The sequence below is a fragment of the Clytia hemisphaerica genome, unplaced genomic scaffold (genome assembly GCF_902728285.1).
Source record: "Clytia hemisphaerica strain Z4C2 unplaced genomic scaffold, Clytia hemisphaerica genome assembly, whole genome shotgun sequence".
Classification (NCBI taxonomy): Eukaryota; Metazoa; Cnidaria; class Hydrozoa; order Leptothecata; family Clytiidae; genus Clytia; species Clytia hemisphaerica.
The window spans coordinates 67,816-93,738 of NW_027104506.1; the positions used below are offsets into that span (position 1 = coordinate 67,816).

The window sequence follows — 25,923 nt, forward strand, 5'->3', positions numbered from 1 at the left end:
TGCGCCTGGTCTAGTCGGTATATCGCGATAGATTTAGAAAGCCCCCTAAGTGGTTTGCGTGATGACGTAATAGGAACTTCTTTGTAGCGTGATTACGTAATTTTGAATTTGTTTTCGTGATAACGTGATCAGGGGCCAAAACTTGATCGTGATTTGAAAAACTTTTGAGCCGTGATTCGTGATTTGGACTTTTTCAAAGGGGAACGTGATTATACAATTTTTTTGCTGATTTGCGTGACCGTGGTTGAAGACAAAAATTTGCGTGATATCGTGATCAGAGTTAGCCTCATTTAGTACTCAATTATTATTGGGCTCTTCCAGAAAATGTACATGGGGGGGGGGGAGGATACCCAGGGGGTAGCGAAAAATAATCAAAATTTGCCTTGTCCGGGTAAATTTGCTCTTTCCGGGGGGGTCAACTGATGTTTTTCTGGGAGTAAAACCCCTTGTCCGAGACGCTAAAAGTCACTTTGTCCGGTTGGTAAATCACTGAAAATTATTATATCCTCCACCCCAATATTCAATTTTTTTCTGGAAAAGCTGACATACAACATTGTTTCAGCGTTCATCTAACGTTATATGGATGTTATGAACATTAGATAAACGTTGAAACAACGTTGTGTCTTTTATTCTCATTCTAGCCTTGTTATGGACAGCACCAGAGCATTTGGATAATATAAAAGAAGAACGATCTAAGGAAGGCGATGTTTACAGCTATGGAATTATCTTACAAGAAATCATAACCAGAGGGTCTCCATATTCGATGTATGAAAACTTGTCTGCTAAAGGTATGTTTTTTAAACTCGGAATTCATGAGTTAGAAAAACCAAGTTAGATGAAAACCGAGTTAGCAAAAAACTGAGTTAAGGAGTCAGCTAACGAAAATTTTGACGTCACAAATAAAATATCTAACTCGATTTTTTTTGTCAAATTAAAATTTTCGAGTTAGCTAACTCGATTTCTTTTGTCAAATTAAATTCTTTCCAAATTTTCGAGTTAGCTAACTTGTCTGCTAAAGGTATGCTTGTTTATTTGGAATCATATTGCCAACATGCCAATATGACGTTATTTCTTAAGTTGTTTAGGACACCCCTGTGCCAACACCCGCTGGGACCCCACCCCCACTGGGAAATTTGGCAAAAATGCATCCGCGGCAGGAAAAATTACCCTGAAATTTCAGCCCCACTGGGAAATTGACTTTGATTTCACTCCCCATTCGAAATTCAATGTTCAAAAATTGCACTCTAAACCCATCCCCACTGGATTTTTTAACCTTTGGAACAATAGAATTTCTATCCCAATTGGGATTTTAATAGATGTTTTTATCCCACTGAAGAAAATGTTCCACCGGGGCTGTGAGACAGGGCTGTTTAGAGCTTTTATTGGAGCTACTAGAAAGTTCGGTGTTATCAAAAAAATGCGACAGGGGTATCACTAAATTGTGTTTTCAATAAAAACTGCTGTGTCCCCTGATTTTGCATACTTTTAAGCTGAGAAGAATATACAGAACAGGGGAATCTCTTATTACAGAGTTCAAAAAATAATAATAAATATCATCGAACGGTTTCGAGCAGAACAACTGCAAATAGTCAGAGCAAGGGGGTCAAGTTAATCGTTCTGTATGATGATTTTAATTCACTAATTGGGACGAGATGGAGTTTTTACAAGCTCTTATTTGATTTGGTTGGTCGTTAACCAGTAATAAAACAATTTTGTTACTTTTTCTAAAGAACGCGTCATTTTTATTACTTCTAATAACCAATTATTAAGGTATCTTATAAAATCTCCATCTCATCTGCACTAATTAATAGCATGAATAAAAACCTGGTCTGGAAGTCGGGTTGTCTTTTTTTTCGAGGATGAAATATTTTTTACCCATTCGTTTTGGTCGTGATCAAAATTGACGTCAGAGATTGGTCAATAACTTTTGGAAGCCACTGCAGTGGAGTAGCTGCTGCGACGTCACCCAGCAAAAATTCTGTAGATCGCCCATTTGTTTTGATCACGACAAAAATGCAACCTTTTTGCTTGCGTTTCCTGACCTTAAAGTTAGGAGACTTCTTATGTATACTAACTTCAAGAAATGACAAGTGCTATGGGGAGGCTTAAAGAAGAATTAATGCAAATCAGATTTGAAAGTTTTAAAAAAAATCTAACTTATTTTAGAAATCCTTGACCGCGTGAAGAAATGTTCAAACCCTCGATTCCGGCCGGTCGTACCGGAAGATTACGGACATCCCGAGTATCATGATCTGATGAGTCAGTGTTGGGAAGAAGCTCCTACGTCACGGCCTCGTTTTGATGAAATCATGAAAGCTCTGAAGAAACTAAACGGGGGAAAGTAAGTGTGCAACTCACAACGTTGTTTCAATGTTCATCTGACATTATATGGACGTTGGGCAACCTCGTTCCCTTCTGTGTAATATCAGTTTTTTTATTGCTTACTGATAGCGCTAGATAATACCCTGGCATTAGCTGGTTTTCGAACGCGTAAGATTTCGTAATCCAAAAATAAAACGTCAGATTTCATTCGTTCTTCTTTTTTGAAGCCGTTGCATTTCAGTGTAACTTTGTAACGTCAGATTTTTTATGACGTATTGTTTTGAGAAGTTCCCCCTCTGAGAGGGGAACTCGCATCAGCCAACACCAGGGTATTTTCTGGCGTCTATCAGTAACGTAAATAAAGCCTGGAATACACGGGGACGAGGTTGGGACCTTGGGAACATTATAAAAACGTTGAAAGAACGTTGTGTGTCAGCTGGGTGTGTTTTCTTAAACTTTTTCAAATGGTCTTCAAGGTCTTTCTTTCTATTTCATTTTGCTTCCTTGAACTGCAACTTGAAGTACACTGCATCACCTATTATGTCTTTTGTCAACATTATCCCCATAATATTTTCAAATAGAAAAACCCGACATTGTATGTAACGTGATCAAAATGATGGAGAAGTACACGACATCTCCAAGAACCCAATTTTTGTCCCTCTATTCAACAATTCTTAATATTTTCCATGAAAACATCAGCATTTTAAATAACTTGATCAAAATGATGCACATCAAATTATCTCTTTAGTGCAATATTACCTTTTCACATATTTCTCGCTAGAAACGATCAATATCTCTTTAACATTTTACTCATTAGAAACATTAGCATCATTGATAAAATACAGTAAAACCTCTAATTAACGGACACTCTAAAAGGCAGACACCTCTGATTAGCGGACAATTATATTTTCCCCAGCCGTTTCCTTGTCAAATCCTCATAAAAAAGTTTCTAAAAGGCGGACACTAAATTAGCGGACGCTCTGATTAGCGGACAAATTTTTTCGCACGAAATGGCCAAAACCCCTATTTTAGCTCTCCAATTAGCGGACATTGAATATCAAACGGGTCGAGAAACGGGTCACAAACGTCCAAAATCGAAAAAAAAATTTTTAGATATTTTTATTTCAAGCACTTATTAGTCTTATTATTCAAATTATTTCTATAAATTTCCAGATTTCCCTTTACCCATTCAACGAATTTAGGTGGGCCAAAGAAATCATAAATCACTGATTTTCTTTTATTTGTTAAAAACTAAATTGTTGCGTTTAATAACCTTTCTCTTGTTCTTCTAGGGCCTAGTGTCTGCAGATAAGTACTTTAGACCAAAATTTTGTATTTTCGACACCCTGGGATGGCCTAATTTCAAAATTGGAGCTCTAAGATCAAAAGTTTCTAAAAGGCGGACGCTTCTAATTAGCGGACACTAACCCCTTTCCCCGATGGTGTCCGCTAATTAGAGGCTCCACTGTATGATCAAATTGACATAGAAGTGCACTACATTTCTTAAATATTAATTGTTATCTCTATAATGCAACATTATCTCCCCGGGGGGGGTACTACCCTTGTCGACCGACGGGGGTGCTCCGCCGAGGTTCGAAAAATGGACCCTACGTGGGACTCGAAATTTGCGAAAAAAGTGACCCTGAATGGGACTGAAATTCCAAAATTTTCTCAAATTTTCTACTTTTCCCCAAATTTTCCAAAAATAGGCACCCTACGAGGGACTGATTTTTCTATTTTGGTGTTTTTGCGACCCTACCAGGGACTCGTGGAGGTTAAAAAAGGTACCCTGACCAGCGGAGCATCCCCGTAACCCATTTTGCCCTAGTACCCCCCCCGGGATTATCTCCTTAATATTTTTCTCATTAGGAACATTAATAACATTGTGGATAACATGATCAAAATGATCAATCAAATTATCTCTATAGTGCAACATTATCTCCTTAATATCGTTTTCCGTTTCTTCCATTTTCGATGTTAATGTTTTCTTTATTCGTGCTGCACATTATGACTAGGCTCTTCAGTCACGTGACTAAAAATCGTCGCGAAGATTTAGCGGGGAAAAAATATTTGTTGTTTTTCCCATAAGGAGAAGAAGAAGGGTGGAGAAAGAAGCTGAAACACATGGAAATCCAATCCATTCCAATCTTGACTTGAGAAGAAGGTGAGCATAAATTTCTTTCTGATTTCCGTCTAGATATTAATCGTCAAAACTTGGAAAAGCTTGCACTCTTCTCAGTGCCCCATTTTTAGCCTTGATGCTAGATGCTAAAAAGAAAACTAGATCATAATAGATGCTTTTACTCCCTGTTTACCTTTTTGTATGCTCCCCTCCCTTGTCTTGTATCTTTTGTGCGCTTTCTGGGATCCTTTGGTACGTTTTCCTTTTTGTACACTACCCATGGTCCTTTTTGAATGCTTTCAGGGTACCTTTTGTACGCTCTCCGTTGGTCCTTTTTGTGTGTTCCTGGGTACCTTTTTGTACGCTCCCTGTGTATCTTATTGTACGTTCCAGTGTATCTTATTGTGCAGTTCCCCGTATACATTATTGTACGTACCCCATGTACCTTATTGTACGTTCCCAAGTACCTTATTGTATGTTCCCCGTGTATATACCTTATTGTACGTTCCCTGTAGGTTCCCTGTGTTCCTTATTGTACTTTTCCCTTGTACCTTATTGTACGTTCCCCTACCAGTATGGATTTCGTGTAACTAACGCCAAAGTTCTTCGGCGTACAACTGAAATGTTTTTGGCGCATTGGCGTAAGGGTACTTACAAAGATTGTTTGATTTTCAGTTGGCGTAAAGTAATAATCCAGCTCGGCGTGAATGACTCCATAATCCAGCATAATCCATCGATTTTTAGCTTCCATTTGGCTAAATTTGTTTTCACTCGCTTGCGCTCGCGTCAATTTATTATTTATGTAGGCGCATGCGCCTCTTTTCCCATCTTGCACCCTTATTGAAAAATTCAATGTTGGTACAAAAGAAATTTTGCTTGGCGTGAGGCTTGCTGCACGGAAAAATATCTTCGGCGCGAGATATCCATACAAGTTGTACCTTATTGTACGTTCCCCGTGAACCTTATTTTATGTTCCCGTCTACCTTATTGTATGTTCCCAGTGTACCTTATTGTACATTCCCAGTGTACCTTATTGTACGTTCCCAGTGTACCTTATTGTATGTTCCCCGTGAACCTTATTGTATGTTCCCAGTGTACCTTATTGTACGTTCCTCGTGTACCTTATTGTATGTTCCCCTTGTACCTTATTGTACATTCCGCTTGTACCTTATAGACCTTTTTTCAAAGAGGACGTCATGTTGAATAATTATGTACTCCAGCCATAAAAACAATGATAGAGCCATGCATAATTACTGTATCATGCATATTGTAATAATTATGCATGGTTTTATCATTGTTTTTCTGCTGGACTACATAATTATTCAACAGGACGTCCTCTTTGAAAAAAGGTCTATTGTACGTTCCCCTTGTACCTTATTGTGCGTTCCCTGTGAACCTTATTGTATGTTCCCCGTAAACCTTATTGTATGTTTCCCGTAAACCTTATTGTATGTTCCCAGTGTACCTTATTGTACGTACCCTGTGGTCCTTTTTGTACGTTCCCGTAAACTTCTTTAATGGCTCAGTATATATGCATGGCAAACATAGCTCAAACCATCAAGCAGAGTCTCACTTTTTTAAAGTCTTTTTTTTTTGGGAGATTTCAGTGAATGACCACACATTTGGCATTGATTACTGTAAAGAGATTATTTCCCATTACAAAATTTTGAATTTTTCTTTCCTTTCACATTCAGGTGCCAGGATTACAAATTCAACAAAGTTTGACGACCTCTAAATCTGACAATACAATGTAACTTGCTGGCAATGATGTAATGATAATGTTGCACATAATGAGAATATGAACAAAGATTAACATTCTTGCAATAATTGAACCAAGGAACTCTATTGTTCCAAGATGTGATTTAATGATCAATGATACAAATGTCATGGAGTTTAGTTGTTAGTTTATCAAGACACAAATTTCACAAAAAAGTTTGCTGGAAAGTGTTGTAAATATTTAGCAATACTGTAACTAAATGTGACAATTTCAAGGTTGACAATTTGGTATATTATCACATGAATACTAATGTAACAGATGTTGTGCACTGGAAATCTAAATCTGTAAAGAAGGAGATCCATTTTTAAGTAACTTTTTATTTGTGAAATGGTATAATATGGTGCTTTAAAATATTGATGACAAGGAAGTTTTTCATATGAAACTAATGTGTACAACATATTTCGATATCTCCCAAATTCATATTGCCATATTTCCATATTAGTCCCTTAGTAGACAGTCTCAAAATATTTTTGCACTTTCTTACTCAGATGAGTCTTAGAAGACTTATCAACTTGTAAATCTAAGATTTTATTTCCTAAATGAAGGTAAAAACCAATATTAGTGGAATAAAATACATTTATTTTTGTGTTAAAATGTGGTTATCATTTGTATGCAATTTTTTAACAAGTTTTTAGACTTATATCATCTGTGAACATGTCTATGAAATAATGACAATTTTTAGCAGGAATATGGTTATATTTTGTTTTGCATCGGATATTGCTTAATATAAAGGCTTTAATAAATCTAAGTTACTAAGTTGAGGCTTTAGGATAATCTGTGGGGTTCGACTGCGACTACAATCTATGCTCTGAGCTATTGGAGGAAATATTTAACCACATCTTTGTGGCTCTTGTTCCTATAGGAACATTAACATCGTGGATAACGGCATACTGGAGAAGTGGGACGTGGGACGGTGGGACGCTCAGGTGGGACGCTCGAGTGGCACGCTCAGGTGGGACGCTCAAGTGGGACGGTAGTGGGACGCTAAGGTGGGACGGTAGTGGGACGCTAAAGTGGGACGGTAGTGGGACGTTAAGGTGGGACGGTAGTGGGACGCTAAGGCGGGACGGTAGTGGGACGCTAAGGTGGGACGGTAGTGGGACGCTAAGGTGGGACGGTAGTGGGACGCTAAGGTGGGACGGTAGTGGGACGCTCTTTTATATGTATTTTGTCTTTTTCTTTTTATAATACAGTGAAGAGGGACAGGTCAAGTACTTATAAACAATACACAGATCGATCGAAATGTTTTTGACTTTTTTCATAGTGAATGGATTATAAAATAATAACATAATCAATTTGATCGAAGCTACAAAGACACAAAAAGCTAGTCAGTCAGATAAATCAATTTCTGGCTCCTCCTCTTGGCTCTTTTTGTGTAATTCAATTGTGTAATTTACAGAGCAATTTCAACAATTCTAACGCTCTTTTTAGCCTAGAGGCTAAATGTCTAAATCTGCGAGAACTGATTTTAAAGAGTATCATATAAAAAAATGAACATTCCAATCACAGGGATTTCCCCAGAGACAAGATGTTGAAAGGAAAACATTCGAATCGACAACAAAGGGTTACACCATCAGCATGAATAATAAAAGTATCCACATTGTTCACGTGAAAGGGAAAACCCGTGAGATGAAACATACACGTGGCGCCCAAAAACTTCTTTCATCAAATTTTATGAAGTTGACTAGGCTAAAGATTTTGAAAGTCGCGTGTCCATCGTTGAAAGTTGTTTTTAGATTTTTATTGAGTTTTTTGGTTTTATTTTCATTTGTTTGTGCATCATTTTTTTTCGAAATACGTTATCGCAGACTTACACTAGTGTTCTATAAATTACTAGCCAAACCAAAAGAAAAGGAGCCAGAAATTGATTTCACATTTTTCATTAAATAATTATAAAGACAAAAAGACAATATTCTAATAAAAGAGCGTCCCACTTGAACGTCCCACTACCGTCCCACTCATGCTGAGGGGAAAGCCCTTTATTACAATTAGAATGTTTTCTTTTCATTCGAATTCAAAATCGTGTTTCTGGGGAAACCCCTCTGATTCGAATGATTACTTTGTTATTCTCAATAAATATAAACTCTTCGAAATATAGTCAGGCTGCTGCTGGACCACTTTTGTAAAAACCTTAGTGTGAAGAATCTAAAACCTATTGAAACCTGTTATATATGATTAAAGGGGGTAAAAAAGTTTTACTGGCCATTAGGTTTTCCCAGATTTAGCCTAGACAAAGTTGCAAAGGATTGAAAGTGTTGGAAAATAATAAAATTGTTCTATAAATTAGACAATATGAGCCTGAAGATAAGGAGCCAGAAATTGATTACACATTTTCCGGTGTTTATTTCTGACTCGCACGCATATTGCTTGGTAGCTTTTCGATCAAACATCCAATTTGAATATTATTATTATTCGTTTATCATCCACTATATGATAAAAAAAATCAATATATATATTTTGGCCGAAATCCTGTGTAGGTTGAAAACTGAAGAACAGATCATGTATATGTGTTTTGTGAAAGTATTCATTTACTCATATTGAGTTCTTTTTTACTCGTACATAATTATCAGAGAAGCAAAAATACAAAAGCCTTACGAGAGAGCGTCCCACTACAGTCCCACCTGAGCGTCCCACTACCGTCCCACCTTAGCGTCCCACTACCGTCCCACTACCGTCCCACTACCGTCCCACCTTAGCGTCCCACCTTAGCGTCCCACTACCGTCCCACTACCGTCCCACCTTAGCGTCCCACTTCCGTCCCACCTTAGCGTCCCACTACCGTCCCACCTTAGCGTCCCACCTGAGCGTCCCACTCGAGCGTCCCACCTGAGCGTCCCACCGTCCCACGTCCCACTTCTCCAGTATGCCGTGGATAACATGATCAAAATGATCAATCTAATTATCTCTTTAGTGCAACGTTATCTCTTCAATATTTACCTATAGGAACATTAACATCGAGGATAACATGATCAAAATGATCAATCTAATTATCTCTATAGTGCAACATTATCTCCTTAATATTTTTCCTATAGGAACATTAACATCGTGGATAACATGATCAAAATGATCGATCTAATTATCTCTTTAATTTAACATTATCTCTTTAATATTTTACTCATTAGAAACATTAACATCATTGATAACATGATCAAATAGATGGAAAAATGCAGTGCATTTCCGCAATATTAATTGTTATCTCTATAGTGCAACATTATCTCCTTATTAATTTCCAATCAGGAAAATATTATGGATAACATGATCAAATGATCAATTTAATTATCTCTTTAGTGCAACATTATCTCTTTAATATTCTCCTATAGGAACATTAACATCGTGGATAACATGATCAAAATGATCAATCTAGTTATCTCTATAATAAAATATTATATCTTCAATACTTCGCACTAGAAACGATCATTATCTCTTTAATATTTTACTCATTAGAACCATTAACATCATTGATAACATGATCCAATTGACGGAGAAGTGCACTGCATTTCAATAATATTAATTGTTATCTCTATAATGCAACATTATCTCCTTAATGATTTCCAATTAGGAAAAACATCGAGGATAACATGCTCAAAATGATAAATCTAATTATTGCTTTAGTGCAACATTATCTGTTTAATATTCTCCTATATAGGAACATTAACATCGTGGATAACATGCCCATAATGATCAATCTAATTATATCTTTAGTGTAGCATTATCTCTTTAATATTTTCCCATAAGGAACATTGACATCGTGGATAACCTGATCAAAATGATCAACCTAAGTATCTCTTTAGAATTATCTCCTTAATATTTTTCTCATTAGGAACATTAACATCGTGGATAATATGATTAAAATGATGGAGAAATACACAGACCATTTGGAGGAGTTGGTAGCAGAACGAACAAAGCAATTGGAGGACGAGAAAGCCAAAACAGATGAATTGCTCTACCGAATGTTACCGAGGTTGGTCTTCTTTTTCCCGGGGGGGGGGGGTAGTCGATTCAAAAACAACCATACGTGTGTCCCAAATTTAGGCCTTTGAATTCGGACCCTTACAGTGCAGGGAAAATTTTGCAATATTTGATGGAAAAATCGACCCTTACGGTGCATTTTGTTGAAAACTTTTGACCATTTTCAGGCAAAATATGGTCAGATTTTCGAAATTTTACAATCTTAGAGTGCACATTTTTTCATCTTTGCTGATTTCGATCCTTACAGTGCACTTTGGGAAGCTTGGAAAATATACCCTCAAGGGCCGCACGTATTACCTTGAGTGCCCCCGAGCTTTTTTCCAAACCCTTCTCTGGATAAGAGTAATGTTATTCCATAAATTAACCTTTCCAGCGTGCAACATTTTTTGAAAAATCTCACAATTTTGAACTTTTCTTTTGAAACTCAAAACTTTGAGTGTTAAAGCTTGTAGCTTGAGAGCATCGACCTCTAACGGATGGACGGATAACTCATTGTTTCAAAAACAAAGCGCGGCTTTATCCTTTGTGCAGGGAGCGCGTTGCCGCCAAAAGTTTGAATTTTGGAGATTTTCAACATGGCGACGAAAAAAAATTTTCCGACATCTCCTGCATAACAACAACTGCAGCTGGAATATCTTTCTTTGTGCTTATGCTATCACTATGGAGTTTTTTTCAGAGGATTCAAAGATTGTTGTTGTACCAATATCCAGAAGGAATGATTCTCAAACGTTTTATTCATCGAGACAAACAAACCGACACTTGCACCTTTGAAAACCCGACAGGCTCTCATTTTGAAATTGTGGATGTCAGAGCTGGAGCAATATCTTGGTTTTCCCTGAATGAATAGGATTGCTGCTTCGAATGGTGATAGATGAAGAGTTGCTCGAAAGAATTGAATTGGATCCACACCTATTCATGGTCGAGGGGCTCTATTCATTTTATTTGAAAATCATGCTGAGACAGACCGAAATGACGTCGTTACTAGGCTGATTTGCCTCTATCATCTCCTGCAGAAACTATGAAAGTTGGAACTTGAATTTTGTGTATCCATTCTCCTATCTAAAGCTAGAGATTGTATTCATAACAAATAAACTCAAAAGACATCTGGAAATGGAACATGATGCTTTGCAAAACATATATCTTATACATTTGGTGTGAAAGAACTGCCAAAACACGTCAAATCACTCTGACTCAGGAATCAACTCTACAGCACACAACCGTGCGTTGAGCTAAAGAAAAGTTATGGATAAATCCATTGCAGTTGCATACTTCAGATAGCAGAGGGGTGAGTTTGTGTTTATTTCTACCCCATCTTGTACTATGTTACATTCTTTGGTCATGTTTTAGCTGTGATCAGTGGTCCCCCCTGTACTCTGTGGTAGTGCTTTATTACTGCTTTTAGCACCTGTATATCATATTAATTTTTTAATGAAATTTAAAGTATTTTCCAACTCTATAAAGTACCACAATAACACTAAAAATAGTGGAAGAGCAGGGAGGCAGATTTCAGGTTGTCAATGGAGGAATTTTAAGCTACTCAAAGTGAACCTGCCTCTGAAAATCACTATTTTTCCGCTATCCTCCATTTGACTATGGAAGTCAAGTCCACTTCATTTGTGTAAATACAAGTTAAAACAACTCGTGCAAATAATCTTTTAGTCATCTTATCATTTTATACACACATATCCTTATAAACTTTTGTTTCTTTTTTCCTACAGACTGACAGAAAGACGTTGAGGAGTTACGAACTAGAATCATTGGATCCTTGTATGACGCAATAAGAATCTTAGCCAACAAGGCCACAAATGCTGGATATCAGTTATTATGATTTCATGATTTTTGTGTGAACAATTGGTGTGTATGATACAAGCTTCTGAAACTGAATAAAACTAAATCAAATTTTTATCAGAAATCTTTCAACGCAAGTCAGTAATATTGCTAGGAAACTATGATAGTACAACACTAACAGATTGAGATGAACTAAAAGATAATATGCTAACTTTAACGATCCATTTATGGACAATGAATACAAATGTGAAATGACAAGAATATGATACTTGCATTATCGCCCTGCCCTTTGGTTAGACAATCGGGGTCGAATTGCACTAACAGTGAAATGATTTTTCTCATCCTTTGTGAGACTGCTAGATATTTTTCTATTTTTTTATACAATATATATTGAGATTTATAAATTGTAACATAGAATTTTATTGAAAGGTCCTTCCTTGAATTTCTTAAGCAGATTTGTAACTCACTAGTTAATTAAACGTACCCAGAGTACTAGGTTTGTGAGGTGACCGGTAAGTCATCTTTTCTCAAAATTGTTGATTTTCGTGATTTTTGGACCCTTACAGAGACTCAATTTTCTTTTAAAGGGTTTTTGTACCCCTTTGAGAGACTTTCGAGGGTGTAAAAAAGGGACCCTTATGGCTCACACATACTCGGCACCCATTTTGCCTAAGTAGCCCCCCCCCCTCGGATGAAACACAGTTGGCCTATCCAGTTTTCAAAATCTGTCAGCTATTCACATTGTCTGCTAACATACTTTGGGATGATCTCAATTGAAATTTAAAAAAATGTTCTCTTAGTTGACAAAATTGACATGCCCTTGTTATCTTAAATACTTTGGCTGAAAAATTTCTGAGTTTAAGTTATAAAGTAGTTATGAAGTTTTTACAATTTTAGAAGACCATGATGTTTTCACCTTCTCCACCCTTTTTGTAATAAGAAATTTAACACCTTGCTGTTATTTCTAGGGAATAACTAGAATTTTTATTTGTCACTTTAAATTGTCATTATTTTTACTTAGGTTTGTTGTGCCAGTTGACCTTTGTCCTGGTAAATATATTTCATACATAATAAAAAAATTATGGATTGTTTCTAAGTGAAAACCATGAAATCTGAGCTTATTTCTCAACAGGTTTGATAAGAGGCTTCCTATCTTATGCTTATACCTTTAAATCAATTTTGAACTGAAGTAACATTTCTTCATTTATTCAAAGCCTAGATTTTGGAGCTTATATCATAATACAAGTTTATGATAGTACCAAATTTTGGGTAAACAAAAAGGTTTTAAATGCATGAAAGTTGGAATTAATATCCTTTTTATTAAATTATTAACAATTTTAGCTTAGGTTCAAAAATGGATGTTATTTAGCATGTATAGTATTGTGCTGCCCAGGTATAATTTCGAAGTTTTGATTGAATAGAAATAGAATCTACTGAAAAATTAGAGAAATGTTAATCGAACTCGTCTTGCTTTATAAAGTAACATTACCCAAAAATATTCAAAGGGATTGTCGCCATTCTGAGAAGACGACATTGATTGGTCTTTAAAAAAATAAGATGATACACATGATTCAAGTCATACATGAAGCTGTAATTTATTGTCAGTTACAATTAAGTCTCACCGTGAGATCGGGTAACTTGCATCAGTGGAGGCTAACATGCATAGCCCTCAAATGAATGACCTGGCTGGTCATTAAAATACAAAGTTAAATCAAAACAAAAATGGTAGTAGAGTACAGCTGTGAGCGGAGCTGCTTAGTTTATTTTTGTTCTGAAATTTTGCTGCTTTGATTGGTCAGTCATTTGATGGCTATGCAAGTTTTCCTCCAATGATGCAAGTTACCCAACTTCACGGTATATCAAATCATACAATTTACAATTACACGTGAAGAAAAATTTCAATTTCAAAACATGAATTCAGGGTCAATTTGGAATAAGATGACAATTTAAATGAACTTTTCTTAAAAAAAAAACTTTATTAGATCAAGAAATAATGGAAACATTTTTCAGTCCAAATTATAATATACCATAGTAGAAAAAATAATAATACCTTCAATTTTAAAAATAATACAATACAAAGCAATTTTCAGCCACTTGAAATAATTTGAACTTTTAATTAACTTAATTTCTTTTTAGTAAGATAAAAACACAGCTAGACAGCTAGAATTATATATTCAACAGTATTCAAGGATTTGAAGATACCAGATGGCAACAACTTATGACTTAAAAGCTAGTGACTGTAAAGAACAAAGAATGCACATTTATGAATTTCTGCCCCTTTTGTTGTGGAACTATAATGAGTGTTTCTATCTATCAGCAAACAAATATAGTACCAAAAGCCTGATGATGATTTTCATTTTTATTGTGCATATTATCGGTGTTTTTTTTCTCGAGCAATGTCGGTCAAGCAGTTCATAACTGTGTGTTTTACTAGGATCATCAACCACACTAACATGGTAACCAAACTCAATTTTGTCGTTGTCTATATATACAGGTGGAAAATGGAGTTGCACGTTAAATTCAGTTTATTGCCAATTACGTTTTATTTGAAATCCAACATGATAATTTTTCTTCTTGTATGACAATGGTTAAATCCAGGTGAGAAGTTGATCATAAGCTCACAACTAGTAGACAAGCATTATTTTCACACTATGCGCCACCACCACAGACTTCGTATGTTTCATCTCAACACTCTACGTTCATAAAAAATAACATTTGTTCCAGCTCGTATTCTGTGTGTATGGACACGTGTAAACAGGATGGACACCTCTGTGTGCTGTGAGGATGAAGAACCTGAAAATGAAGACAAAATTTTATGAGTGAAAGTGTACTGTTAGTAGAAGCTGTGATATTATAGATGGAATTCCTGATTTGTTGAAGTTTCATATATGAAGCACTACAACTGTATTGTGCACTCTTTGGATGTTTGCTACGCATTATTCATTGAAGTTTCACATATATAATAGTATTTATCTCAATATGAGATAGAAGGAACCCCACCTTCACAAATCAAATGTATATAAACATTCAGACATCAAATGTCCCTTCAGATGTTTAGATACTGGAGTGACGATCTGTATTTTACATTTATATCATTAAGTTTATGATACAAAATATGCTAATAGTCTACTGTAGATTATCCAAGTTAATTTTATAAGAAAGAACACACATCAGACGAAAAATAAACAAAACATCTATCTACCTTTCATAATTGTATTAGAAAATGGGTTTGAAGATGATCATGGCACTCTCTTTTACTGGAACAAAATTTGATGATAAAGCTTGAAAATTCATTGACAATTCCATACAATTTTCAGCTTCTTTCCTTCATGAGATCCTTTCCCTGTTTCCTTCATTTTCAAGTTGTTTTTTATTTTTCTACCCGACATCCAGGAGAATTACATCAACTGGGTTATCGAGACCTCGAATTTTTCTGATGCAATGATCACGTGATCATTCTATTGATTCGGGAACAATAAAACCAACGCGCTTGAAAACAATGAGTTATCCGTCCATCCGTTAGAGGTCAAGAGCAGCCACCGGCTAGGAAGTATGAAATATCTGTTCTTGAGGTCCCTATCTCCTGGAAAAAACTATCTGTTCTGTATCCTGGGCTCTCCTGGATTACATCATCTGTTCTGCGAAAAAATGGGACTCCTGGAAAATGTATATCTGTTCTCTAGAAATATTATGCTCCTGGAAAAATATAACAGCTATTCTCTGAGAAAGTTAAAATGCTCCTAGAAAATGAGACCTTTTAAGAAAATTATGAAGCTCCCTGGAAAAAAAATCTGACATCTGGTTGTGTTTTTCACAATTTAGCTCCTGGATTTTTTGAACAGATTGTCCGCTGGAAAATTGTATGTGTTTTTCCTTAAAATGTGCTCCTGGATTTTAAGAACAGATATCTTTAAGGCGACCCCTGGATTTTACCTGGGTGTTTTGAGGAAAGTCTCTCCTAGATTTATCCACAAAATTTACTCTCCTGGAAAAAAAGAACAGATATTTCAAAAAAATCTGCCGGCGGCTGCTCTTGAGAGGTCGATGTTGAGAGTTAGACAATGGTTTTTGTACCATTGAAAAGGTATTTTTATATTCTTTCTAAAAGCATTCAGTTTATGCCATTTTAAATCAAGTGGTCAGGAGCTATGGCCTTAAGTCTGAGACTTGGTATATGAGCTCATTTTGGACGTTCATGTACGTCATTCGGGTCTGAAAGGGTTAAGGATTTTGATGATGAAAAACGTGTCACAAAATAATACGATTTTGCTGAAAATGTCTTGTCTTAAAGTCATTTAAAAGCTTTGAAAGCGGGCCTGAGTTGTCTTTCCACTCCTTTGAGAAAATATATCAAAATCCATCCTCTTGATTGAAATGATTGAACTCATACTATTTGAAATAATGTTTTAAAAGCCTGTTACAAATAGTCACAAAATTCTCAATATCACAAAATTCGCCTTAGGGGGTATTTGCGTAAATGCGTAAATTCAAAAAAATTGCGTGAACTAAATCTAATTTTTGAACGGTGTTCATATAATGCGTGACATTATCCTATCCCCAAATTTGATAAAAATCTTTCTCGATTTTTCCGAAAGTATTTCCAATATTTTTCTTAAAATCGTGTTAGTATGAATTTCTATAAATGTGTGAACTTTAACTCTGGCCCCTTTTTACATACACAGGCTGCAGAATTAAAGTCTAAAGACAAATCACGCTTTTACTCGAAACTTTTATGTGCTTGGTACATGACATTTATTTCTGATTGGTTCGAATTTATTAACACTAATAAAATTATCAGCTGTAAGTTATCAAGCAAGTAACACGATAATAAAATCACGTGAGCTTTGTCGAGTAATCACATGTTTTGACTGCACTGATACAATTTTTGCAGCCCGTGTGACCTTCATATGTTTCACTTATAGAACAGTAGCAGAACAGCTGAAACATGGAGAAGCAGTGAGCGCTGAGACATTTGATATGGTGACAATCTTTTTCAGTGATATTGTTGGGTTCACCAAACTGGCTGCCGAATCCACTCCAATGCAGGTAGGTACGATTTAATGGTTAAAATGTTGCTATAGCAGACCCTTGCAAATTGCCCTGGGCAAAATTCTTGATAAGATCTTGGAAGAACTTTCTTTCTTTCTGGCAAGGTTCTTGGAAGATTTAATATGATCTTGTCTTGTAAAGTCTTGCCTTTTCGTTTATAATCTTGGAAAAGATTCTATATTATCCAAGATCTTGGATTTTTTTGGCGAGATCTTGGTGAGATTTTCTAAGATCTTGTCTCGTAAAGTCTTGCTTTTTCGTTTTTCTTGGAAAATGTTCTTGTAATATCTTGTATGATTCTATATTATCCAAGATCTTGGATTTTTTTGGCGAGATCTTGGTAAGATTTTCTAAGATCTTGTCTTGTAAAGTCTTGCTTTTTCGTTTATGATCTTGGAAAATGTTCTTGTAAAATCTTGTAAGATCCTATATTATCCAAGATATTGGATTTTCTTAGCAAGATCTTGTACCAGCAACCCATAACGAATCACCGCAAATGTCTAGTTTCGTTCATAGGAAGTTTAAAGACTCAGTTTTATTTAACAGATTATGATATTACAGTGGCGTCCCAGCTGACACACAACGTTGTTTCAACGTTAATATAACGTTATATGGACATTGTGAACATTAGATAAACGTTGAAACAACGTTGTGTGCCAGCTGGTGTATCCCGAGAGGGGCGCATAATTTGTGTAGGAGAGAAGATTTTTATGATACTGTAATTATCTATGAATACCATGAATATGTAATTACAGATGTAATTAAAAATTTGACTCTCCTATACAAATTTTGCGCCCCTCTTGGCTACGCTAATGAAAGGGAATTAAAAAGAAACGGACTGCAAAAATGGTGTGGGTGTGGGTCATCTTTGCCTAGACTTTGTCATATAGTCTTTACTGCATCTTGATTGTTCTGACCTATATTTTTCATCATTTTACAGGTTGTTGATTTGTTGAACGATTTATACACGTGTTTTGATCAGATCGTCGACCAACATCATGTTTATAAGGTAAACGATCTGCTTCCAAATATACCTTATCGGCCAAAACTTAGTCGGCCCTAAGTGACTAAATTTTGGCTTGGTGACTAAAATTAGGGCCAACTAAAAATATGGGCCGACTAAAATTAAGGGCGACTAAAAATTTGGGCCAAATTAAAAGTTTATGATTAAGCTTTCCTTATTTTCCAGTATTTTAAGCTTTCTCCTATTTTTCAACTGCTTGTAAATTTGGAAATGATCCAAATTTTTAGTCGGTCTTTATTATTAGTCAGCCCTTAGTGACTAAATTTTGACAAGGTGACTAAAATTAGGGCCGGCTAATAAAAATTAAGCCGACCAAAATTAAGGTCGACTAAGTTTTGGCCGATAAGATATTGAAAATTTTGATTATTTCCATGTTTTGCAAAATTTGAAGTTTGGGTGAGAAAGACGCTTTTCGCCAACATCATGTTTATAAGGTAAATGAACTGACGCTCTTTGTTAAAATATAACATAAAAAAGATATACGGAAGGCTAAAATCGTTAGCGATAATCAACACGCTTCAGAGAAAGGGTTCAGACACGGCTATTATTATACGTAATTTGATTGCACGGCTTCAGCAGAGATCATGGATGATTGCCATGGTTACTTTTGTTCACGCTGCAAGTGCGCGTTGAATGAAATCGAGATCTGTCGTCACATGCTTATTTGTAATATTCATACGCTGTGCTATTCACGGTAACAAAAAGATGTTTAATTCATGATATGCACCATTACAATTTCTTCTGACATTACATCACAGACCCAGCAGGCAACAGCTGATTGGTTGTAAATGACGTAAAATTAGTCAATACGTCATTCGTAAGCAATCAGCTGTTGGGTCCGTGATGTAAAAATGTTAGAAGACATTGCAATGGTGAATATCATTAATAAAAGTAGAGCAAATGTTTAACCATAGTCATTATAAAAGACCCTGGTCTGGCAATGTATTGTTTTAGAAGTATTATTAATTTTAAGTTTGCAAAATAAATCGAGTTTGTTACGTAAGCTCTATCTTTTAACGATAAAAAGAGACAAAAGCCTTCCAGACCAGTGTTTTTACAATGACTATGGTTTTACAGGATTGTTCAAAATAGATTTCTAAAGCAGCAAGTTTTCCTTCCAGAAGATTATCATTTTTAAGAAACCAATAACTCTCTCTTGAAATTTACAGGTAGAAACAATTGGAGACGCATACATGGTGGTGAGCGGTCTCCCCGAACGAAATGGAAATCGACACGCAGGTGAAATCGCACGCATGTCTCTCGACCTGTTGAGTGCAACAACCACTTTTGTTGTGAGACATAAGAAAGAGTATCGCATACAGCTAAGGATTGGCATTCACTCAGGTTAGTTTGGTTCAAAATTATTCGTGATATTCATGACGTAATGTTTTATACGGAAGCACCCAAACACCGGATGTTTGTCATTAATTTTGAATTTAAGCAAAAAAGCTAGTGGTGCTTAAGTATCAAACATTACGTCATAAATATCATGAATATCCTTATCAGTACGGGCTCTTTAAACATACAAAGTGTAAATTTGAATAATCTGTAAAATTTTAAAAACTTTATATTTGTCGTGGTGGGATCTCCTTTGAAGATTTTTGGAAATTGATACCTTGGTTATTTAATTTTTCTAATCAACATGGTTTAGAGCATCCCTGTGTCATAGATACGTTGGGACCCCTACCCCACTGGAAGGTTTGGCCATAATTCGGTCCCCGTTTGGAAAATAAGCTACAATTTCAGCCCCACTGGAAAACCGACTTTGATTTCATCCCCATTTGATATTCAATGAAAAAAAGATTGCATTCCCAACCAATCCCTACCTTTTGAAAGGGGGACAATAAAATAGAAATTTTTGTCGCCAATATGGGAAAGATTTTCACCGGGTTGATAAGACAGGTGTGCGAAATATTATCACTTTATACTAATTGCATCATGTTGAGAGATGAGTGTACCCAGCCGACACACAACGTTGTTTTCAACGTTTATCTAACGTTATATGGACGTTGTAAACATTAGATAAACGTTGAAACAACGTTGTGTGACAGCTGGGTAATTTGCGATTTGAACTGAAGTTTTTGAAGTTGTTTTTTGACTCCCAACCTTTTTCTTCATCTATAAAATGGTTACAGAAGAGGAATTCTCTAAAAGTTTTAAAACCGTAAATCATTATTATATGTGAATTACGGTTGGAACGCAGAGTTTTAACATGAGACTTAAAACTTCCCAGCCGGCACACAACGTTGTTTAAACGTTCATCTAACGTTATATGGACGTTGTGAACGTTAGATAAACGTTGAAATAACGTTGTGTGACAGCATGAACATATAAACGACTGGACATCCATCTCCTTTGTATTTTTGAAGATAACACTGCTAGCTTCGTTGCCGCCTCGTTAAAATCATCAAATGAAACAATAAATTCTGATGGTATACCTCTTGGGAATACCTTGCTAACAACGTCAAAATTTCGACAAAAGTCTTTGTTGTTCTACTTTTCTCAAGCCTTTTATCTATATCATAACAAAGATAACAGAGGCAAAATCATCGTCAGCTTGTCAAAACTCCGACTAATATTTCCAAATTTTGACTATAAAAGTGTCTAATAATTTTAGAGAGTGTCACATTCTAATTTCGATATTCTTATGACACAGGCTCTCAACTTTGGCAAGCTATTTTTTTCAAGTCATAAAAAAAATTATTGGAGTGACAAAAGGGATTCAAAAGTATACACGCAGTTGAAATTCTGCATTTCAGAGTTGAAAATGTTGATAAAATATATTGCAAACTCGTGAAAAAAATTGAAAATAATTTTTTTGTGCATTAGGAGTAATGTTCAAGCTCTATCAATCATTTTACCTAAACAATTCAAAGAAATAAAATTACGACGGAATATTGTCGGATTTTTTATAGCAATTTTGAAATACAGGCGGCAACGAAGCTCGCTTCAAAGAGACAATAAAAGATAGATGTCCAGTCGTTTATATGTTCATGGTGACAGCTGGGTTAGAACCTCGGAACTAAAACTATCAAAATTGTTCCAATACGGATTCGAATATAGCCTAGAAGCCAATGAACATTTCTTAAATCAAAATATTCAATGAAATATGTCTTTATGAAAAATACGAAATTTTGAATAGCATACCGCAGTGAATCTAAAAATAGACATTGATTTTTCTGTTTGACCGAAATTCAATCCCATCACCCTTCGCGTTAACTACGCCTGCATGCAAATTACACTCAACTACAAAGAAAAAGTAATGACTTTCACGACTTTTTAATTAAAACGAAAAGGATTGTGGGATTGATTTTCGGTCAAGTGTTAAAAGTAATAATTATGACGTTTGCATAACGGTGTGCTATTACCCTCGTCAAAAAGAACTCCTAAAACAAAAGAACTGAACTGGTTTCTAAATGCCGTCATCAAAATAAATTTTTATTAGCAAATTATAAGTCTAAAGATTGACCTTCACGCATATAGAACGTCTGTAGAGAATTTGTATTTGTATATTTTATGACCCTAGGGATTCATTTCAATTAAACATTTTTTTACGATCAAGTTTTCAACATAAAAATCAAAGCATTTGTCACTTCTCATTTGATAGCTGACGATTCGTAAAAGATGAAACTTGAAGTTCTATAATTCAAATTTTGTTTTTTCTTGTACACTGTATTCAATGAAATAAAATGAAAGTGCTATAATTGCCATTCTCACCCAAACTTTAAATTCTGAGAAAACTTAAAATACACAAAAATGCCAACATATTCTGACCACCATTCTAGGTTCGTGTGTTGCTGGAGTTGTTGGCTTAAAAATGCCGCGTTATTGCTTGTTTGGTGATACTGTGAACTATGCAAGTCGTATGGAGTCTAGTGGACTGGGTAGGTTACTTTCATCGTTGCTTTTTGATTGGCTCTTTTACAGAATACTGAAATATGTGATTGGCTAATAGCCTATTTCATATGATTTGTGTATCTGTTATATGCTATCTTCAATTCAATAGACCTTATCGGAGTTTTTGATTTTCTAAAAAAGCGATGCACTGTAGAATTGTTTCGAGTGTATTACAATAGACCTTTTTTTAAAGAATCAGCAATGTTGAGTAATTATGTACTCCAGTATACAAACAATGATACAGCCATGCATGATTTTTAAAATATGCATGATACAGTAATTATGCATTGCTGTATCATTGTTTTTATGCTGGAGTACATAATTATTCAACATGGCTGCCTCTTTAAAAGGTCTATAGAATTCCCTCGAGGAATTCCCAAGAGGTCTCTTCCCAAGAGGATTTTTATATATAAATTTGCAAATGAAGGACAACCCATTGACTTTGAAGCCCCGAAACTCTTGAATGGGAAATGAAACCACTCACCCCCCCCTCCAAGACCCGTATGGTTTTCTTACAAACGCCGGATCGAAAGTATAATCTGTCGCAAGATTTTGAAAAAATATGTCAGCAAATTTTAGTGAATTTCAGAAAGATTCGAATTACAGAGAGCAATTTAAACCACTTTTTAGTTGAAAAGACAATTACTTTATTTCGATTTACAGAAAGATTCGAGGAACAGAGATTCGAATTAGACAGTTGGATTTGATCATTTAAAATTACAATTCCAATCATCTTTTTCTCCTCATTTTCAGCATTAAGAATTCACGTCAGTCCAGAATGCCATGAGGTTTTGACTGAACTTGGTGGCTACCATCTTATCGAGCGTGGTCCTGTCTCTATGAAGGTAGGTTGATTTTACCTGAAAACTGTTTCCCAGACGGCACACAACGTCAAAACAACGTCTATGTGACATTCATAACGTCCAAATAACGTTATTTGGACGTTAAAACAACGTTGTGTGCCAGTTGGGCTTTTAGTGTGTATACACGGATTTCCTTTTCGCAGATTCATGTAAGAAAGTCACGAAAAAATACCGAGTAAACGCTCTGATTGGCTGACCTTAAATTGAGCTCATTATAGACAGAGGCTCATTTTAAATTAACATTTCACGGTCGGGTAGTTCAGTTGATAGATCATTCGCTTTACCCAGTTGGCACACAACGTTGTTTCAACGTTCATCTAACGTTATATGGACGTTATGAACGTTAGATGAACGTTGAAACAACGTTGTGTGCCAGGTGGGTACAAACCAAGGGTTGAGGGTTCGGTCCCCTTTTCACAGAGAATGGGTAGCATAGATTAGATAACCTGATCTAGGCGGTAAGAAGTTGTCTGGAGCTAAGAATAGGTATGGCGCTCAGCCAACTTCCCAGGTCTAGCGCAAATAGTAAAGGGTATAGACTGCCTCACTCCCGGCTCCATGAACACTCTCTAATTCGATCTTAAAGGGACTAAAAATTTTCTTCGAGTTACATAAAAATTTGGATAGTAAAGCTTCGGATCCGGGGGTACTAGGTTTGCGTGATGACGGTATGTCTGAGCCAAAGTTCGAAAATTGACCTTTTAGAGACAATATATTTCGAAAATTTTGTCCAGCATTTTTTGACGTTTTTGTCACCTTAAATTTCAGCTAAAGATTTTCAAATCTTAGTTTACCGTTTACCATAAGTTTCAAGAACTCAAGACCCTTTGAGAAATGATTTTCGAGTTTGGTAATTCTGGAACCATTACAAAGACTCAGTTGTTTTTTAATGGTTTGTGTACCCCTTTGAGGGACTTTCGAGGGTTTTAAAAAAGGGAACTTTATGGCTTTGACATACCTGGTACGCCATCCGTTTTGCCTAAGTACCCCCATCCCCAGTGTTCGGATTAAAGTTTAATGTATTTCATTTCTTTTTCAGGGCAAAGGGACCATAGTGACCTACTTCTTAGCTGGTTATGACGGTTTCGACAAAACCTTACCTGATCTTCAGTTCGCTGCTGGTTTAGAAGAACACTCCTTCAAGTAACACGCCGCGTGTACGCCAAACAGATCTAGAATACAAGGCTAGCGAAAGGAGAATTGGAGGAGAGCCTGTCGTTCTAATCTATAATGGGTTATGGAAAAAGTAAACAAGCTCTTATGCTTTGAGCAGCAAACATTATTGAAAACAAAGGTTAAACTATGGAGGTTTTACATGTTTTGTTGAGTTATGAATCCGCCATTATGGAAGGAAACGTTCGATTTGCGTAAAGGATCGTCTCTGAAGATTCGAATGTTATTTGCTTCCATAATGGCGGTAAACAAAAACATAAAAACCTCTATACTCCACATGAGGTTGTTATTCTTTTGTGTGGAGATAAACAATGACTCACCGTGTCTCATAACTGGCACACAACGCTATTTCAACGTTCATCTAATGTTATATGGATGTTGCGAACGTTAGATGAACGTTGAAACAACGTTATGTGTGCCAGCTGGGCTATTTCAAATGAAAGAACTTTTTGATAACAACAACAAAACAGACGTATCGATGATTTTAAAACAATTTTATCAACGCAACACAAACGTTTATGTTCGAGAGTAAAGAAACGTGTTAAAAAAAACATTCAAATTCAGATACTTTGAAAGACATTTTTGAACACTAGCTTGGTATTGCTGGAGTTGGTCCTTTAGTCCAATGGATCTATGTATGTCAAATTTGTTATCTAATTTTACAGGTTTTAACTCGTTCTTCAGTGAACTCCTTCTAACTCGAACTTTTACTATTCGAATCTTTCTATAATTCAAACTAAATTTTCGGTCACCCTAAGCTGTTAAGTAATATAAAATAGTCTCTGTAATTAGAATATTTCTCTAATTCGAAGAGAACTTTTGGTCTCGTGAAGATCGAATTAGAGAGAGTCAACTAAGAGAGTTGGTCTTTACAGAAAATCTTCATCGAATTACAGAAAGATTCGAATTACAGGAAGTATTTTATGCTAAAGGACCCAATATTTTAGTTCGAATACAATAACATTTTGGATTTGCAAAGTTTCGAAATAAAGAGAGTATTTTGATAAAAATCACGTACTTAGGAATCTTCGATTACAAGTTGACTCAAGGATAGTTGAACAAATACTTGATGGATAGGGCACCCCTGTGTCACAGACCCGATGGAACCTCCCCCCCCCCCCACTGGAAGAATTGGTCAAAAAATCGCCCCACTGTAATATATATACTCTAAATTTCAACCCCACTGAGGAATTATACCCTGATTTTATCCCGGCATTGAAAAAATTACACTCCAAAACCATCCCCACTGGCTTTTCTGAGCTTAAAGACAAAAAACTTCTTCCCCATTGGGATTTCTAGAAAAATTGCCATCCCACGCAAAAAAAAAGTTCCACCGGTGCTGTGAGACAGGGGTGTGTTTTAGGCAAGTGTTTCTAAAAAGCTGTAATATAAAGCCAAAACACAGATACTGTATTACTTCGAATAAAAGCCCCGAACGTTTTTTAGATATTTTTGATTTTTTGGAGGGGTGTTTATTCGAAGGGGCGTTTATTCGAGGGGCGTTTAAAAGGAGGGGGCGTTTGAATGAAGGGGGCGTTTATTCGAAGTAACGCAGATAACTAACTCTTATAAGATATGCTGTGTAAATATATTATGTAAATGATAACTCTAAAGAGACTTGTAATTATGAAACATATTTTTAGTACAATCACATATAGTGATGCAAAAGAAAAAAACCAAATAAACAACCTGGTAATTCTTCTTGTTTTTATTTCATATAATCTCTTTTTGACCTTAAAAAACGTTTCCATTAATATCTATAACCATTTTACTGGTGGCTCCGAAGGTCTTCATATTTTTTGGTTTCTTAACTTTTAGTTTTGTCTCTGTTCTGATTTGTTGGTTTTCCACTTTTGTTCTTGTCGCGTTGCGTCGCGTTGAGTTTGTGAAATGATTCCATTTTTGATCTGTGTATCTTTCTGACTTTAAAGGGACATTA

At 35.8% G+C, this 25,923-nt stretch overlaps 1 protein-coding gene and 1 long non-coding RNA gene across 3 annotated transcripts; one reads left to right on the plus strand and one right to left on the minus strand.

Moving 5' to 3' along the window:
- Nucleotides 1–685: 685 nt before the first annotated feature.
- Nucleotides 686–24,255, plus strand: LOC136821836 (atrial natriuretic peptide receptor 1-like). Of its 2 annotated transcripts, none has more exons than XM_067078062.1 (9): nucleotides 686–788; nucleotides 2,167–2,341; nucleotides 10,042–10,182; nucleotides 16,901–17,024; nucleotides 17,968–18,036; nucleotides 19,221–19,395; nucleotides 21,837–21,935; nucleotides 22,702–22,793; nucleotides 23,851–24,255. In XM_067078062.1, the coding sequence occupies exons 1-9, from the start codon at nucleotides 764–766 to the stop codon at nucleotides 23,956–23,958; spliced, it is 1,008 nt and encodes a 335-aa protein (XP_066934163.1). In that variant the 5' UTR covers nucleotides 686–763; the 3' UTR covers nucleotides 23,959–24,255. The 2 variants fall into 2 exon arrangements, with proteins under 2 accessions (XP_066934163.1, XP_066934164.1); XM_067078063.1 differs by lacking the exon at nucleotides 686–788 and adding an exon at nucleotides 1,009–1,018.
- On the minus strand, nucleotides 13,549–15,498 carry LOC136821838 (uncharacterized). Its single transcript, XR_010848806.1, has 2 exons — nucleotides 15,181–15,498; nucleotides 13,549–14,771 (listed from the first exon to the last, which is right to left on the minus strand). It is a non-coding gene; the product is annotated as an uncharacterized lncRNA (long non-coding RNA).
- Nucleotides 24,256–25,923: the final 1,668 nt, after the last annotated feature.